The sequence below is a fragment of the Aspergillus foveolatus genome (genome assembly GCF_047715535.1).
Source record: "Aspergillus foveolatus strain CBS 279.81 unplaced genomic scaffold BDW70scaffold_15, whole genome shotgun sequence".
NCBI classification, from domain to species: domain Eukaryota; kingdom Fungi; phylum Ascomycota; class Eurotiomycetes; order Eurotiales; family Aspergillaceae; genus Aspergillus; species Aspergillus foveolatus.
Window position 1 is genome coordinate 135,331 of NW_027396079.1, and position 15,902 is coordinate 151,232.

At 50.8% G+C, this 15,902-nt stretch overlaps 5 protein-coding genes and 2 non-coding genes across 7 annotated transcripts; 4 read left to right on the forward strand and 3 right to left on the reverse strand.

The window, feature by feature from the left end:
• The first annotated feature begins 925 nt into the window (after positions 1-925).
• On the forward strand, positions 926-2,938 carry BDW70DRAFT_133351 (aldehyde dehydrogenase family protein). The gene is made up of 3 exons (XM_073736315.1): positions 926-1,269; positions 1,320-2,281; positions 2,373-2,938. Exons 1-3 carry the CDS (start codon positions 1,246-1,248, stop codon positions 2,824-2,826), a joined length of 1,440 nt encoding a protein of 479 aa, XP_073597405.1. The 5' UTR covers positions 926-1,245; the 3' UTR covers positions 2,827-2,938.
• Positions 2,939-4,781: 1,843 nt separating this feature from the next.
• BDW70DRAFT_25135 (uncharacterized protein) lies at positions 4,782-5,156 on the forward strand. The gene has a single exon (XM_073743599.1). The coding sequence runs from the start codon at positions 4,904-4,906 to the stop codon at positions 5,096-5,098; it is 195 nt and encodes a 64-aa protein (XP_073597406.1). The 5' UTR covers positions 4,782-4,903; the 3' UTR covers positions 5,099-5,156.
• Position 5,157: 1 nt separating this feature from the next.
• On the reverse strand, positions 5,158-7,543 carry BDW70DRAFT_25137 (MFS transporter). The gene is made up of 4 exons (XM_073743600.1): positions 7,046-7,543; positions 6,612-6,990; positions 5,872-6,534; positions 5,158-5,820 (listed from the first exon to the last, which is right to left on the reverse strand). The coding sequence occupies exons 1-4, from the start codon at positions 7,207-7,209 to the stop codon at positions 5,566-5,568; spliced, it is 1,461 nt and encodes a 486-aa protein (XP_073597407.1). The 5' UTR covers positions 7,210-7,543; the 3' UTR covers positions 5,158-5,565.
• A 236-nt stretch (positions 7,544-7,779) lies between these two features.
• BDW70DRAFT_166771 (putative transcription factor) lies at positions 7,780-10,570 on the forward strand (the record flags this gene model as incomplete). Its single annotated transcript, XM_073742077.1, has 5 exons — positions 7,780-7,898; positions 7,949-8,574; positions 8,630-8,661; positions 8,729-10,034; positions 10,089-10,570. The coding sequence occupies 5 exons, from the start codon at positions 7,780-7,782 to the stop codon at positions 10,244-10,246; spliced, it is 2,241 nt and encodes a 746-aa protein (XP_073597408.1). The 3' UTR covers positions 10,247-10,570.
• A 749-nt stretch (positions 10,571-11,319) lies between these two features.
• BDW70DRAFT_133358 (uncharacterized protein) lies at positions 11,320-12,513 on the reverse strand. The gene is made up of 2 exons (XM_073736316.1): positions 11,963-12,513; positions 11,320-11,906 (listed from the first exon to the last, which is right to left on the reverse strand). The coding sequence occupies exons 1-2, from the start codon at positions 12,206-12,208 to the stop codon at positions 11,409-11,411; spliced, it is 744 nt and encodes a 247-aa protein (XP_073597409.1). The 5' UTR covers positions 12,209-12,513; the 3' UTR covers positions 11,320-11,408.
• Positions 12,514-14,561: 2,048 nt separating this feature from the next.
• On the reverse strand, positions 14,562-14,651 carry BDW70DRAFT_t80. The gene has a single exon. It is a non-coding gene; the product is annotated as a tRNA-Pro (tRNA).
• A 230-nt stretch (positions 14,652-14,881) lies between these two features.
• Positions 14,882-14,971, forward strand: BDW70DRAFT_t79. Its single transcript has one exon. It is a non-coding gene; the product is annotated as a tRNA-Pro (tRNA).
• Positions 14,972-15,902: the final 931 nt, after the last annotated feature.

Here is a 15,902-nt window from a genome sequence, read left to right on the forward strand (position 1 = left end):
GGCACCCGATCCCTTGATCCTCTGGCCGTCCAGTAAGGCTGCATGCTGATACTCTGCACCACGACAGTGCTGGATAGGGCCATCTTCTGGTCTGAACACAGAGACTGGTTGTTGGTCGGCATCCAGCGTATGGCGAAGGACGTAGTAGTTCCATTTGCCTGCTATAAGCTGGCCAAACCCGTTCCCTGGGCTAGTCACTGAGGTTGGACTGATTCCAACGGCAAGCGCCGCCAGATATAGTCTTTCCTCACACCAGATGACAAAAGATGCAGCAGAAGCTTATGCATTGCTGTACGCTAAGCATTGCTTGTACCTAAACCTGCCGGTTCGTGCCACCCCCAGCCGGTCGCTGCCGTCCAGTTCTTCGACCCTGGGCTACTGCGAAGCCAAGCGGGAAGGGACAGCCAGCAATTCCTAGAAACGCTTGACGAGATAAGGAGTCTGCACGGAAATATTCCGTGTTATCCGTACGTCTCGAAAGAGCACTTGAAATTCAGTAAGATAACCAATACAGACCCGATAGCGGCAGCGATGGCGTCCGAGACGGAACGGAGGGCTGCTCGTATCGTACTGTCTCACACGAGGGAATCGCCCGTCTGCAGATGGTAATGAAAGATAAAAATTACAGAAATACGATAAAATTATAAAAAGAGAGAGAGAGAGAGAGAGAGAGACAAAAAAGGAGAAAAGAAAAAAAAAAAGAGACATAAAAAGATAAAGGAAAGAGATAATAAAAACAGGTAAAGAAACCTCTTGTATCTCACTCAGCCTTGCAATATGATGGCTGGACGATCGTTAGCACCAGAGTGGACAGATCTGGCTCTTTACCGTTGGGCCCAATGATATAGCGGGCGCGGGACTATCTTCCGGCAAGCTGCAATGCCAGTACTTTGGCGTACAGTACATTGCGGGACGCCCGGCCAGAGCCGCTGTGGGGGCGTACTTGTACCAGACTGTCAGCCTAGCTGTCAGGCCGGCGGTCAGTCAATGTCTCAGTCACCGTCACAGCTTTCCCGAGGTTGATTTTGGCTGAATTCCGCCCAGACGTCCCGCAAATGCAACTGTAATTGATCCTGAACCCCGCTACACGACTTTATAAAAATGCTGGATCCCAGTCGACATCCAGCCAAACTTCTTGGTCAACGTCATATTCTGCCGCTGCACTACTCTGTACAACGCCCACCACCATAATTACCAACAATACCAATACCAATACGATTACGATTACGAGTCCACGAATCTACTATGTCTTTTCAGATCGATACTACGGTCAGTCCCCAACCACCAGGCTCAAGTTAAAGCGCGTCTGACGAGTCCAGCATTATCCGGGGAACATTATCAATAACCAATTCGTGCCCTCCGCGAGGACCCGCCACTCCACCAACCCTTCCACCGGCGAGCCTTTATATGAGGTGCCCTGGGCCACAGAGGAGGATGTCGACCGCGCCGTAGAGCACGCCCGCACTGCCTTCAAGTCATGGTCTCGGCTTCCGTTCCAGGAGCGCTCGCGGCTCCTGGTCGCGTATGCGGATGCCGTAGAGGCAGAGCGTGCGCCATTGGCGAACCTTCTGGTCCTGGAACAGGGCAAGCCTCTGAGCCTGGCCCAGACGGAGCTCGACATGAGCGTGCAGTGGTTGCGCACGTTTGCGACAATGGAGGTCAAGGACGAGCTCCTGGATGATAACGAGGAGCGCTCTATCACCCAGACCTTTCCGCCGCTGGGCGTGTGCTGCGGCATCGTCCCCTGGAACTGGCCGGTCCTGCTCGCCCTGGGCAAGGTCGGCCCAGCGCTTATCACCGGGAATACGATGATCATCAAGCCGTCCCCGTACACGCCTTACTGCGATCTGAAGCTCGGCGAGATTGGGATGCGCGTTTTCCCGCCGGGAGTCCTCCAGGTGCTCAGCGGCGGCGACGAGCTGGGTCCGATACTCACACAGCATCCTGGCATTGATAAGATCACATTTACAGGGTCGAGCGCCACGGGGAAGCTGGTCATGCAGAGCTGCGCCAAAACCCTGAAACGCGTGACTCTAGAGCTCGGGGGCAACGACCCGGCTATCATCTGTGAGGACGTTGATATCGATGCCATTGTGCCCAAGATCACCAGTCTCGCGTTCCTCAACTCCGGCCAAATCTGTATGCTCATTAAACGGGTGTACATCCACGAGAGTATCTACGACGCCTTCCGTGACGCTATGGTCGCGTTTGCAAAGTCGATCAAGACCGGAGACGGGTTTGAGCCAGACGCGTTCGTCGGGCCGATCCAGAACAGCATGCAGTAAGTGTCGGGGTTTTTTTTCTTTTTCATATATTTATATCTTGATTTTTCATAATCTCTTAGATGACTTCAGGCTAATCAGAGGTAAAAGGTACGAAAAAGTCAAAGACATGTACTCCGAGATCGGAAGGCGCAACTGGAAACAGGCTCTCGAGGGCAGGGTATTCGAGAACTCCAAGGGCTATTACATCAGCCCTGCCATCATCGACAACCCTCCTGAAGATTCGCGTATCGTCCTCGAGGAGCCCTTCGGGCCCATCGTTCCTCTTCTCAAATGGTCTGACGAGGAGGATGTGATTGCACGCGCCAACAGCCTGAAAGACGGGCTAGGTGCCTCCGTCTGGAGCAAGGATCTCGATCGGGCGGAGCGAATCGGCAGGCAATTGTCTGCCGGCAGCGTTTGGCTCAACTCACACTTTGATGTCGCGCCGAATGTTCCATTCGGCGGGCATAAATGGAGCGGTCTCGGCAGTGAATGGGGCATGACCGGCTTGAAGCAGTACTGCAATTCCACCTCGCTCTGGAAGTGGAAGAAGGTCATGTAGTCCGGTCAAACCTATGCATAGTATAAGGAGAATCACAGTAACAAAGGAGTGATCAGCGCCCTTGGGTACTTTATCGGGAGCAAGCGTACTATCAGCAGACATTGAAGCCTGGCGTGCCAGGCCGGGTAAAGATAGCCACCAGCCCTTTCGCTAAAATATAGCGTAGCTAAATGAACTTATTCTTATTCTTGGATTCAAAGGAAAACTGTCCTGCAAGTTAATACTATACTGCTACACCCGCCGTATACAAGAAGGGTTTGTTGATTGGAAAGCATCGCAAGCGTCCAACATTAATCTTTGACCTTGAGCCTTGCAGGAACAGAATCTATAGTCATGAGGCTCCTGAATTATGCGCTATTGATCGGCATCCTGAGCCAGCGCCTCCCTTCAGATGCAGACGCAAAACCTAGTAGCCAAGGGTGCCCATTGTCCACCATCTGAGCTCCTTGTCCTCAAGGCCACAAGTCTTTTTGCATAACCCATTGCAATGATGGCAAAAGCCAATAGGTACTTATGGGTCTGGCGATGATCCTGCGACTGCGTAGGCGCCGATGACTGCAAATAGCATGCAGCCGTATGCACCTCTTCCAAGAATTCTAATTGCAGTGCCGGCGTCTAGGCTTTTCTCTCTTGACTCGCATGTAGGCGGGCGCTTATAACTGCACCAACTTTAAGATTTACCTTCCTACTATAACTGTTAATACATGATTGTTAGTACGGTTAAGCCGCTAATACGGATTGACCTCTACATGAAGCGCCCACGGAAACCTAAATTCAAAGTAGTCGGTTCATGGATGTTGATTGTCGGCCCTTAGCGCCAGGATGAAGGCGAACTGTCCTGTTAAGCTAGGTTTCTATTGTAATGACAATAATTCATGACTTCCTGATACGCTCGGTGCTCGAAGGCCTTGAGATATATGCTATATATATTCCCCCTTACGCTGTTTGATTCTCTCTTGAAAAGTGCTTATAATATACTATTTAACATCTCACATTTTAAATTGACCTTCAAATTGACCTTCTTCACTACGGACTCTCTGCTGTGGCCGAAGCAATTGGTACTACCTCTGCCATCACAACCTTTGTGGCTCTCGCCCTGGAGGCCACCACTATCCTCTACCAAACCATCAAAAGTTTCCAGTCGCGGGATAAGCCCATTCGTGAGCTTCGAGAAGAGCTCGAGGATCTATCAGAACTTCTAAAAACCTTGCGTGAGTTAACCAGCAATACCGATGTCGACCTTGCGGCGCTGGAGGGGCCCCTCAAAAGATGCGCCGGTGCTTGCAGAGAGTTCAACGCTCTGGCGACGGAATGTACAAAGTATTCCTCAGGAGAACGATACAGTAAACGAGACTGGCTCAAGATACGGTATATGGGCGACGACATTATAGGATTCAAGAACATGTTAGAGGGCTACAAGTCCACGATAACAATCGCTCTTGCATATGTGAACATGTACGCGCTTCATGGATATTCCCGATCTGTCATGTTGAGAGTGGTAATGTCTGCTATTACAGTCGTACAACAAATATCACTAAACATGTTGTCGAGGAGTATAGGAAGCTTATCCAAAACACGCAGAGCGATCTAGAAACTCATCTAGAAGATATACGCATGAAGGTGGAGACCTTATCGCTCAACGGCTCAGCAGTCACAAAAATTGATCCAGCAGAGCTCCAAAGGATGGAAGACGAGAAGCAAAGCACTCAAGAGAGTCTTGATATCTGTCAAAAGTTTCTTATTCTCCTAGACCAGGCACAGTCTAGTCTGCTGGGAGACTTACCAACTGCATCCAAGGAGCCTTCCACACGACTTTCTTCCTATGAGAAGCCCATGCGATCTACACTGATCAATGCGGAAGGATTGAATTCAGCGCGGAAAGAGATCATGAGCTGGAAGATACAGCTGCTGCAGAGTTTCTTTAATATTAATAAACAGTTTCCAATAGCCCGACTGGATATTCCACCCTGAAGGATGGACTCTACCTTGAACAACAGTCTTTCCAAGAAGAGGTGCAAGGCACTGAAGCCTTGCTGGAGTTTTGCAGGCATGCCGATGCGGACGTGGATCAACCACGATGAACTATTATGAGGATATTACTGCAGGAGACAATAGCCACCTAGCAGTGGTAACAACTCTCAAAGACCTCATATCCGCCAAGCGCATCAAGTCGGGTAACAGGTCAAAGCTAACACTTGGCCAAATGCCAGATAGTTCTATCCAGAGCGTTTTTTCGAGTCCTGCAGCCCCCAGTATTTACAAAAGCACATGAGGGATGCAGGCTAGGGCAGAGATTCATAGTTGAGCTTGCACCACTCTCGATTCTTTTAATTGTTGATGTCGCAGTTTTGTGGACAGAATAGGACAGGAGAATGAGGCTGAAGTTTCTGTTGCATAACTGAAAAGACTACAACTTGGGTACTGCATATACAGCGTCTCCGTACGAAATACTTTGCAGCGTTCTCCAGAGGAGATAGTAGTACCGCTCTGGCATGTCTCAGTCCAGACTTCAAGGGTTAATATAATCATGTCGTCTAGCGCTTCCTGTGGGCTCCAATTGTTGCAGGCCAGACGGTATAGATCGAGACATTCTGTTTGACTAAAGTAATGGTACCGCATCTTCAGCTGAATTCCGCGGCCTTGCAGACGAATTTGTTGCCATACTCCAAGTCGTCCGCACTACAGATAGTGCGCCAGACCTTGTCTACTTCTCCTCTCAGTTGATGCATCGCTTTCAGTTCATTCTGCGCGTCGCGCAGACTTGTTGCGCAGGCGCTCGCCGTACCGATAGAACAAAAGAGGCCCCGGAACAAATGCAAGTGCAAGGAGCCCTAGCAATGCATTCCCCCACCCATAATTAAGGCTACGGTACATGGCAGGCCCCACCAGTGGCAAGAAGGTACTCGAAATGTAACGCAGCATGTTGTTGGCGCCTAGAGCGGAGGCTGCCGCCTGGGAGCTAAACACATCGACCAGGTAGAGTTGTGCCGGCATCTGAATGACCAATTGTTAGCACCAGTTCCATAGATAGGGCGAAAGACCTACAATCACAAAAAAAGCTCCGAACCCCATGAAGACAGTGCCGATAATAGGCACGATCCAATGAACCTTGTAGTATGCCGTCCAGCCGTAGATGATCAAGCCCACCCCGACAAACGGGCTGAACCAGATCATCAGGAGCAACCGATACTCTGGTCGAGCTTGTTGCACTTCGTCTGCTTTCATCCGTGTCGCCTGTACCCGGCCATTGAGAAAGTTGAAGAGGAACATGCTAGCGACTAATGCAACTCCCAGGCCCAGGTAGACCAGCCCGGATACAGACGTGCTGAACCCGTATTGGCCCTCGAACACGCTAGGAAAGGTGGTAAAGAGGAGATACATCACTCCAAACACCAAGGCCACGTAAAGGGATATGACGAATAAAATGGGCGATTGGAAAAGAAGCATGAGTGGTCGGATCAGAATTCGGAGAAGGACCTGTCCGGGTGAGAGCGGAGTACCACTGGCAAGCCTGGAACGTAGTTTCAAGTCGCCAGTAGTAGCACGTAGATTGGCTGCTTTGCGCTCCAGAATGACTTTAGGATGCGTCTCCCGCATGATGACCAGCGCCATCACTCCGGCGACTCCTCCCAGAATAGCTAGCAACCAGAACGTCCAACGCCAACCCGGTCCTGCGGTAACAAAGCCTCCGATGACTGGGCCGAGCACCTGGACGGATTCATTAGCCAAGCCGATTCTTGTACAAGATAAGACCTCGAGAGCGGGAGCGACAGCGAGCGACTTACCGGTCCCGCCAGAGGTCCCATACTGAACAACGCCATTGCCACCGCTCGTTTCTGGATAGTTGTGATATCGGCAATCGTTCCACCGCCAAGGGTCATCGGGGTACCACCAGCGCAACCGGAGAAGAACCGGAAGACGAGAAACTGGCCGAGGTTCTGGCTTAACGCACTGCCAACGATAAAGGCCACGAACATCAAATTGGCGGCGTGGTAAACAGGGGCACGGCCGTAGAGCTCGCTGAGTGGCGACATAAACATAGGGCCAATCGCTATTCCCAGTACGTACAGTGTGACCGCAAGTGTACTGGCAACACTGGAACTGATATGCAAGTCAGCCTCAATTGCCGTGATGCCCGGGGCACACATTGTAGGCGCCATGTTCCTACAGAAAATGTTAGCCAATGGGCACCTCAATCGCGCATAGAGAGACGCCGTACGTGATGAGAGCCAGAATAGAGATGATAACGACATGCGCCCATCTCTTGGACTCTGGCCAGTTGCGAGGGTTGGTCGGATCGTCCTCTCCGTCCCAGTCGACAACTTCGGTCTCTGGAAAAGCACCATTTTCCTGACTCCCCTTTTCCAGTTGTTTTGGAGTCATCCCAGTACTTTTGGCAGATGCGTAGACGTGGATACAGTACGAGAATGAATAGGATCAAAGCCAATCAAGCTCTCACCCTTTGCCAGCTGAGAGACGCCATCGAGGTGTTAAATAGATGGAAATGACCGGAGATAGGACGATAGCAAATTAGAATTAATTGCATAATTGTCGTAGGGGGGCGGGGACGTGGCGGAGGAAACATCTCTTCGCCGTATAGTGGACGCATAGTAGTTCGGAGGGTCGGAGGGTCGGAGGGTCGGATCAGACGATCGCAGATAATGATTCACCTGGCGGACCTAGCATTGGCGAGCTGCCACCTTATAATCGAGCCCCGTCTATCTGACTAGATCAGACTGTAAGGTCGACCTGTATCTTGAGGAAACAGGAAGAGAGAAAGACTAATCTCTCTGGAAGGGGACAAGGCTGTCACGTGCATATAGCTACCATTGCCCGAAAGGGAAATAGCAGGGAGTGTTTATGCCTCAGGCACAAAACACTACCAACACCATCTCCCCTCTCCTCAGTTCAGCCAACCATTCCTCTCCATATCATCACAATACATTTTCGCCCATGGACTCCTCCCAATCCGTACCTCACTCTGACGGTGCAAAATCATCCCAGTCGCAGTACAACCCCAGTCGGCGCAGAGAGAAGCCGCAGCTGTCGTGCAACCCGTGCAAGCGTCGGAAGTAAGCAATCTGCAGCATCATTCACACAACTTGTGGCACTGACTGTCTAGATCACGATGCGACCGCAAGAGGCCATGCTCTTTTTGTGCCGCACGCGGTCAGACATGTACATATCCAGAGAATGGCTCAACTGCCGGCGGTTCATCGAAGGCAACCCCGACGGCACCGTCGAATACGCATGATCGTCTAGTTCAGCTGGAACGCCTTGTTATGTCTGTCATGTCCAACTCTGCTGTCGTTGCTGACGTGCATGCCAACACTGACGCAGGAGTGCGGCAACTGGTGCCGACCCCTACAGATACACTGCCGGAAGACACTCCGATAGATGAGCGTTCAGAGTGTGGAAGCATGCGAATCAGCGCTTCAGAGCTGCGCTACATCGGAGGGGATCACTGGGTTGCCATCTTGGAAAATATAGCCGATCTAAAAGACCATGTGGACAGGGAGGAACAACGGCGGCTGGCGAAGAGTCCAGGTGAGGCTGCGGATGAACCCGAGAACATTGGTGGTAGTAGAGACTCAAATGCACCGGGCCAGAGTCAAGATGGTGCAATCTTGTTATATGGGCGTTGCCGGCCGGCATCTCGAGAGGAAATCCTCGCGGCGCTGCCGCCAAGATACGCAGTCGATCGCTACATCTCCCGCTACTTTAACTACCTGGATCTCGTCTCCTCTGGTGCGTCCTCCGATACTATTGACGATTTATGGCTCACATGTTCCGGCAAAATTAGCCGCTGTCCATGGGCCCGTTTTCTTGCGCGAGGCAAGTACTAGAATTCGAACTATCCCACCATCCTACCCATTGAAAATTCCATATTAACAGGCCGTAGTACGAGGCCTTCTGGGCCGACCCCTCGGCCGTCCCCATAATGTGGGTCGGGCTGCTGTTCAGCATGATATGTCTTGCTTGTGTTGCCTCAAACCAGGCTGAGAATCCGGAAGCAGAAATGCAAATCCTCCAGTTTGACCTCTACCGTGAAAAGGCCGTTCAATGCTTGATTATGGGCGAATATACAAAGTCGGGTCCATATGTACTGGAAACTATCATCAACTATATATATGCCGAGTTCTGCGTTTGCACGGATGCGAACAAGGATATGTGGTTCCTCCTTGCTATAGAGGTCAACCTCGCGATGCGCATGGGCTACCACCGTGATCCTAGCCACTTTCCCGGAATTTCACCTTTTCAGGGTGAAATGCGGCGCCGCGTTTGGGCAACTGTGCTCATGAGCGATATCATGATCTCAAATCAAATGGGGATGCCACGGATGATATCCGACTGGAAGTGTGATACGGCCGAGCCGCGGAATCTGAACGACGCCGATTTCGATGAAGACACCAAAGAGCTGCCGCCTTCACGACCGGAAACCGAACTTACAAACGCTTTGGGCATCATCGCTCGCAGACGGGTGTTTAAGGCGCTCGGTATCATTGCCGATCTCACGAACAGGGTCAAACTCTGCTCCTACGAAGAGATTATGCAGGTCGATCGGATCCTGCATGATGCTGCTGCTAGCATCCCTGCACCTCTGAAGTGGAAGCCGATAGCAGCGAGTTTGACTGATTCGCCACAGGTTATTATTGCTCGATTATTCATCAGACATTTGATCTACAAGGGCCAGATGATGCTACATCAGCGATTTCTGGGAGGGCAGTCCCCCTCTAACAAGGAGGACAGTTTTCGTCACTCACGGCAAGCCTGCATTGATGCATCAATGGGTTCTCTCGAGCTTCAGAGTGTGCTGGACGAGGAAACTTGCGCTGGAGGTCAACTCCACGCCATGCGCTGGCGATTCACCTCCCTCATGAATCACCAGTTTCTCACGGCAGCAATGATCCTGTGCTCTTCGTTACACTATGAACGAGCCACAGAGAGGAAAGATGAGATCCGACGTGCGCTCCAGCGTGCGAGAGCAGTCTGGATACGCAGGAGCTCCACTTCAAAAGAAGCAAAGAGAGCTGCAGACACTGTTGGTATTGTGCTTTCGAAGATTGGGGTTGGTGCGAGCGGAAGCGATCTTCCCCTCGGCCTCGATAAACACGCCGGCAATAATCGCTCGGTCATGACCATGCCTGATTCGAGCGGCGGCTTTGGCCTAGATAACACTTTACCGGAAAACATGAGTTTCCATGACCGTGAGACTCACTGGCCTCCTTACAATGACCTGCCTAGCTGACTCCTATTACTAGCTGACCGGTTTATTCTACCTGGCATTCTGGGAACGCTGGTCCCTTCAGTTCTACAGGATCAAAGTATGAGCTACGATGTCGATAGTACCGCCCTTCCAAACGAATGGATGTTCATGGACTGGGATAACTCTGGAGGGAATGGGATGTACCCCAGTTGAGCTGGAGGCTAATACAGAGATCCTAGTCAATCGCCGAGTATGAGTACCGTCATCTCTGGGGCTATTTTTCTTTGAGCAAATCTGTTGGGAGATACTTGGTAGCGAGGAGCAGGGTCTACCGGCAGGTAGGAAATATGGAAGCCTAGGGTAAGTAGGCCTGAGTCTGCAAGCTAGAACTGTAGTTCTCTAGCAATGAAAAATATAGGATGATGACAGGGCTCTGGGGCCTACTTGCTGGACTTGGACACACGGAACCATACATATACCATAAAGACCTTTTCTATATGTATTCAGTTCTAAATTAGTTGTTCAATAATTTCTTTTTTAAGAGGAGCTCCTCACACGGCAATAGATAGTGCATACTTATAGAGGCTGATCTCAAATCATGTGAAAGTCGCAGTCACTGAAGATGTATGTAACTTGGTGAATAACTGGGGTGTGGTGACTTCCTAAGCCCTAACTCGGCCTTCCTAGACCTCGCTTCACAAGTCAGTTCATCTTTACAGAAGATACGAGGCACGTTACCAACCAGACATAAATATGAGTAATCTAAGTATATACTAGCTAATCCATAAATTTCTGGCGTCTATACTTCCGATGGTACCGACCGTGGTTCTCTATACCTCTCCCAGTTCGACTGCAGCTGTTACGATAACGAATCTCTACTGGAGATTGTCGCACACCTCGTCTACATATATTCAGATCATTGTACATGGCCAGAATGCAGAATATAGAGTCGGTAGCTGCCCATACGATTGAAGGAGGTAGAACGGGAAAGTGATAGCAGCAGCAAATTAGGGTTATTGGCTAAAATAATACCACACTGTCCGCCTCAGGAGAACAGCGGAGCAGTTCCGGTTGTTGCTGAAGTATAACATGTTATGCAGAGTCATACTGTCGTGTCTGCTGTTATATTGAGGGACAGCTGTGATTGCTCGACATGGGGTTAATTTACGTGCTTTTTTCCTATCACGTCGCTTACCCGCCGGCACAATTGGCTTTACAAGCAGTCGACGAGCCGATACCCAGGTCAGAAAGCGAAGGGAAAGAGTAGGAGAGTGGGTATAGTCCAATTCAAGACATTGACATCTCATCACATTTCATTAATTGGATATATACATAGAAATCAGACCGCCGACCCATCCTGCCTGTAGCTAAAGGCCTATTGCCCATAGATATAATAATTCGCCGCATACTGGACCTCGAAACTCTCTGCCATCCCCTCACAAGTCTCAGGCGGCGATCCACCCGCGGTATCAACACGGTAAACGCTCGAGAACCGGCCTACGGTGCCATTGCTTCTTGAAAGATAAAGCCAGGCAACGGCGCCTTCGTCGTTATCGCCACGCACCGCAGACGTTGGTGCGGCAAGGTCGGCTTCTTTCTTCACCTTCGCGATTCCCAGTTGTCGGTCTGGCGTTGTGTCAAGGTCAAAGACGGGGACTTTGCCCTCGAAGAAATGGTGGCCGAGGAGGTTAAAGTTGGATGGAGGAAGTGGGTCATATTCGTTTGCTGGGAGGGTGAGCTTGTAGGCAATCGCGGGGAGCAGTTCGATGGCTTTTGGGAGCCTCGCAGCGAGGCATGTTGCATTGTAGAGGCGGGCGACGGCGCCGACGGCCTCGGGCGTCGAGGAGGAGGTTGAGTCGGCGCAGGTGTAGTTCTACTGGCCGATTAGGTTCTGCTTCGGGTGAATTTGGAATCGAGCTGGGTGCTCACCTGTGTCCCGCGTCCGAGTGCGACGTAGAGGGGCTTCTGGCCCGTAGGGGCTGGGAGGCCAGAGGCGAAAGTGGGGAGAGCAATCGAGGATGTGTCGCAGGTCAACGAGTCGATCTCGCTGTGGATGGCCTTGCTCACTCGGCCCAGGAACTCGGCCATATCATCGGAGAAGTTGTAGAAGTTCTCAAAGATGGGGGCAGCGGCAGAGCACGCCGTCAGGCAGCTAACAAGGAGGACTGAACGCATTCCGGATGCGGGCAATGGTGGGTAACTGAGATGGGTAGAATGGGAAGGTTGAGAGTAGAGAGTGAGCAGGCTGATATGTGAGAACAGTAGAGTGGAGAGCACAACGAAGAGGAAAACCGATGACCACCAGGGCTTTCAGCTGACCAAAGAAAATGCAAAAACAAAAATCAAAGCTGAAGAATTGAAATGGCTGCAGAATCTAAGGCGTAGGAGGCTGGGTTGGTTATATACCCAGAACGGTAGTGATGGCCTCCTGCAAGATGGCGGGTACGACCATGCAGACAAAACCGACGAGGATCTCTACCCGAGACCCCAAGGGTCTGGTCTATAAACAGCGTCGAGTGAGAGGCCGGTTAAAAGCGCCCATGAAGGAAGAGCTCGACCCAGCTCTGCCATTGGGCTCGGTATGCGCTGACAAGCAAACTCCAGCATCCTTCAGCTTGCCCTAAATCGGGAGCGAACAAGGGGGGGTGTTGGGCCGGCGCAACGAGATGCAGAATCGTTCAGGCGGTCCAGCGCTGTGATTGGACTACCAAAGGCTTGTCTGCAGCTGACGATTGCGCTCATTCGCAGAGAATTCCCCGCGATCTAATAATATCCTTGTCGGCGCTTAGGGATCACTCTAGGAGATTTTAGCTCCAGCTGGAAATGACCTCTCCAAATGACCCTCTAAACCAAGATTGCAAGACGCAAGCTGCCCTTTCGGTTACTTATTGTCTACTATTTTGGTCCTGGTCAACACTAGAGAGTATTGTTTATGGATCGAGATCCAGGCCTCACTCTGCGCTTGCTCTGCCCAGCGGAATTGCCACCTACAGTCAACTGACCAACCGGCCTGAATCTTGCGTCTTCTACCCAGTCCTAAATGGCCTAATAGGTCCCTTGGTTTATTACAAAGCTGGCTGAAGCGCCCGTGCAATATCGAGCTGCTCGGCTCGCATACTCCCCTGTTTCATCGCAATCATCCTGTGGGAAAACGATAGGTGGTGACGGCGTCATTTTGGACCGTGCAACCCTTCCATGCAGGTACTGAATAAAGCAGTGCAACCCTCCCTAAAAGACCCGGGGTCACTTGGACTGTGTCCCTGAATCTTCAGACGAAGCTTGTGTCGTGCGAGTCTGGGGTGTGCTCCAACTATATTCCATCTAGAGGCAGGTGGACTTTGTCCTGGTCGCTCTACTCTCGAGTTTGGCGCTTGGGAAACTTTCCCCGCAGCCAGGCTCAAAGCCTGTCAGATACTCGTGCTCTGGGCCGGAATATCCGCGAAGCAGAAATCCGTTCGCGCAGCTGGGACCGGTGTATGATTCGTGCAATTTGCAGTGGAAGCGACATCGAGGTGCTTCGAAAACACTGCTGCTGTCTGAGCAACGGCGCCATGCAAACTGGGGAATTGAGAAACATGCCAATGCGCTCGCATGCCTGATCCTGTGATACATTTGTGCGCCTCTAGAGGCAATATTTCCTGTATATGGAGGAGCTATGGCATCTACGTTTTCGACTGTTCCTAGGTTTCTCAGAGTTGTTAGGGTCATGATGATCCCAACCAGAGGAAGACTTCGCATAATTTCGCACCTGGGTATTCCTTGACATTCAGATTGATCTTTGAGTGAAGTCTTGATCCTTGAGGGGGACCGGCTAATGCTTCACCCCTAATATCCATGTCCACCCATATTGACTAAACCTAACTGAAACACTCGCTCATCCCCCAACTTTCTTGCGCTCTCTGACACACCCGGACTCAGTAAAAGTTTAAAGAGAGGGGAGGAAAGCTTCTAATGTGAAACAGCATGCATGGGCAGCGACAGATCTTTCAAGACTGACGAGCTTGTAGCAAAAGATGAGCAACTGGTAAGTTGGGATCCGGTAGACGAGGCGTTGAGGTTGAGATCGAGCCGGATATGGATCGATCAGGACAGTACATGGCATCGTATAGCTGAGGCACAGATAGGAGAGTTGGTGAAAGTCTACAGGCGAGCTAAGACCCCAAATCGTGGTTTGTCTTCTGCCTTTGGCAAAGCACAACGATTGCCGAATCGTGTGAAGGTCGCTGCTGAGTACAGTCTCAGGAAAGGAACTGCGTTAAGAAGCAGATTGGCTAGGTTGGCAGTCAGGTCGTCCTGAATTCGACTCCATGTGCTGAAGTACAGTTGTCGCGCTGAGGCGTACATGGTATCAACTGGAAATCGACTGGAACTAGGGCTACGTAAGGGTTTCCAGAATGACGCTTTCAAGATCAAGGTATAAACAGTCTTGAGCTTTTCAGAAAAGCCTTTCCTGAAATTAGGATTAGCTACCTTTCAGCGCATAATTACGCAGACATGACAACGCCTAAAAAAAAAGGCAAAAAGAAACGGCTCCATCCGCGGATCGAACGCGGGACCTCTCGCATTTGTGCTTCAGGGTTAGCCCTAAGCGAGAATCATACCACTAGACCAACGGAGCTTTTAATTGGTTATGGTTTGCATATTTACAGTCATATTCAAAACGTACAAAGCTAAGGCTTTGGTTGCTTGCAGGTCGCACGACCAAAAATGCTGATTAAATGCATTGTCAGTCACGTGCTATATGAAGGGTCACGAGACCCTACAAAAAGCTGGCGTGACCTTCGGTCTTGGCTCAGCTCTTTAACGGTACTGTATAGTTTTATCAAGCTACAGCTGTTTTCAATAACTGCTCCGTTGGTCTAGTGGTATGATTCTCGCTTAGGGCTAACCCTGAAGCACAAATGCGAGAGGTCCCGCGTTCGATCCGCGGATGGAGCCGTCTCTTTTTGCTTTTTGCAACGGTTTACCAAGTGTTGTCTTTTTTTGGTGCAACTGTATGGATATGGTTTCGTGATAGGCAAGATACCATCGTGAGAATCCTAGAGCTAGACAACTAAGCCGTACATAGTAAGGTGTCACTAAACCAATTATAGTGTAACAGAGGGCGCAAACGCGGTGGCACAGGCCACTATTTCGGGCGTCGGCCTCGCAAGTTCGAGGTGAGTATACTCATTAATACTTCCAAGGTCTTCGCGGTGTGAGGGTAAACAGCCGAGTTGTTCCCAGTGTCATGAAATAGAGTTGTATAGCCGCCGCTCCAATAGCAGCAACTTTATTAGAGAAGACAGTGAGCCATGATTCCAGGTTGGTTTGGGAGTGCGATCTGACACGTTCAATGGATAAAGACGACTTGTTAAAGGAATGGATCTCTCAGGCAGAGATTGTGAGGTATCTCTGAGACACCTGAACAGGCAGAGCGATGGGAGGAGAGCAGTCGTTAAGGGTCGGAGGAAGAAGAATTTCCTGGCCAGCGAAGAGCCATGGACCAGGGGATGCCTCTCTACAAACTCTCAGCATGCACATTGACGAGGATGCCGCATAGCAAAGCCAGGTTTTCCGGCGAGCAATAATAGCCTTGTTAAATAAACAGCTGAGGGTGGCCCAGGGCCTACCCCATGCCAAATTTCGTCTGATGCCAGTTAATCTATGCTCACATCAATACTGCGCCTACCAGCAGGCAACACTGCCCAACGTCTAGGTTCGAGCCGGCAGAGTCTCCCAGAGTCCAGGCTCGACCCCGCAGACGAACCTCAACTGCCTTATCGACGAGTGGTCGGACAAATTGGCCATGGTCGGAGCCTGGTATCACCTTCCAGGTTATTGGCGTATCTAGGGGTGACGGGTGAAGGGTTCGCTGTGTTGCTTTTGT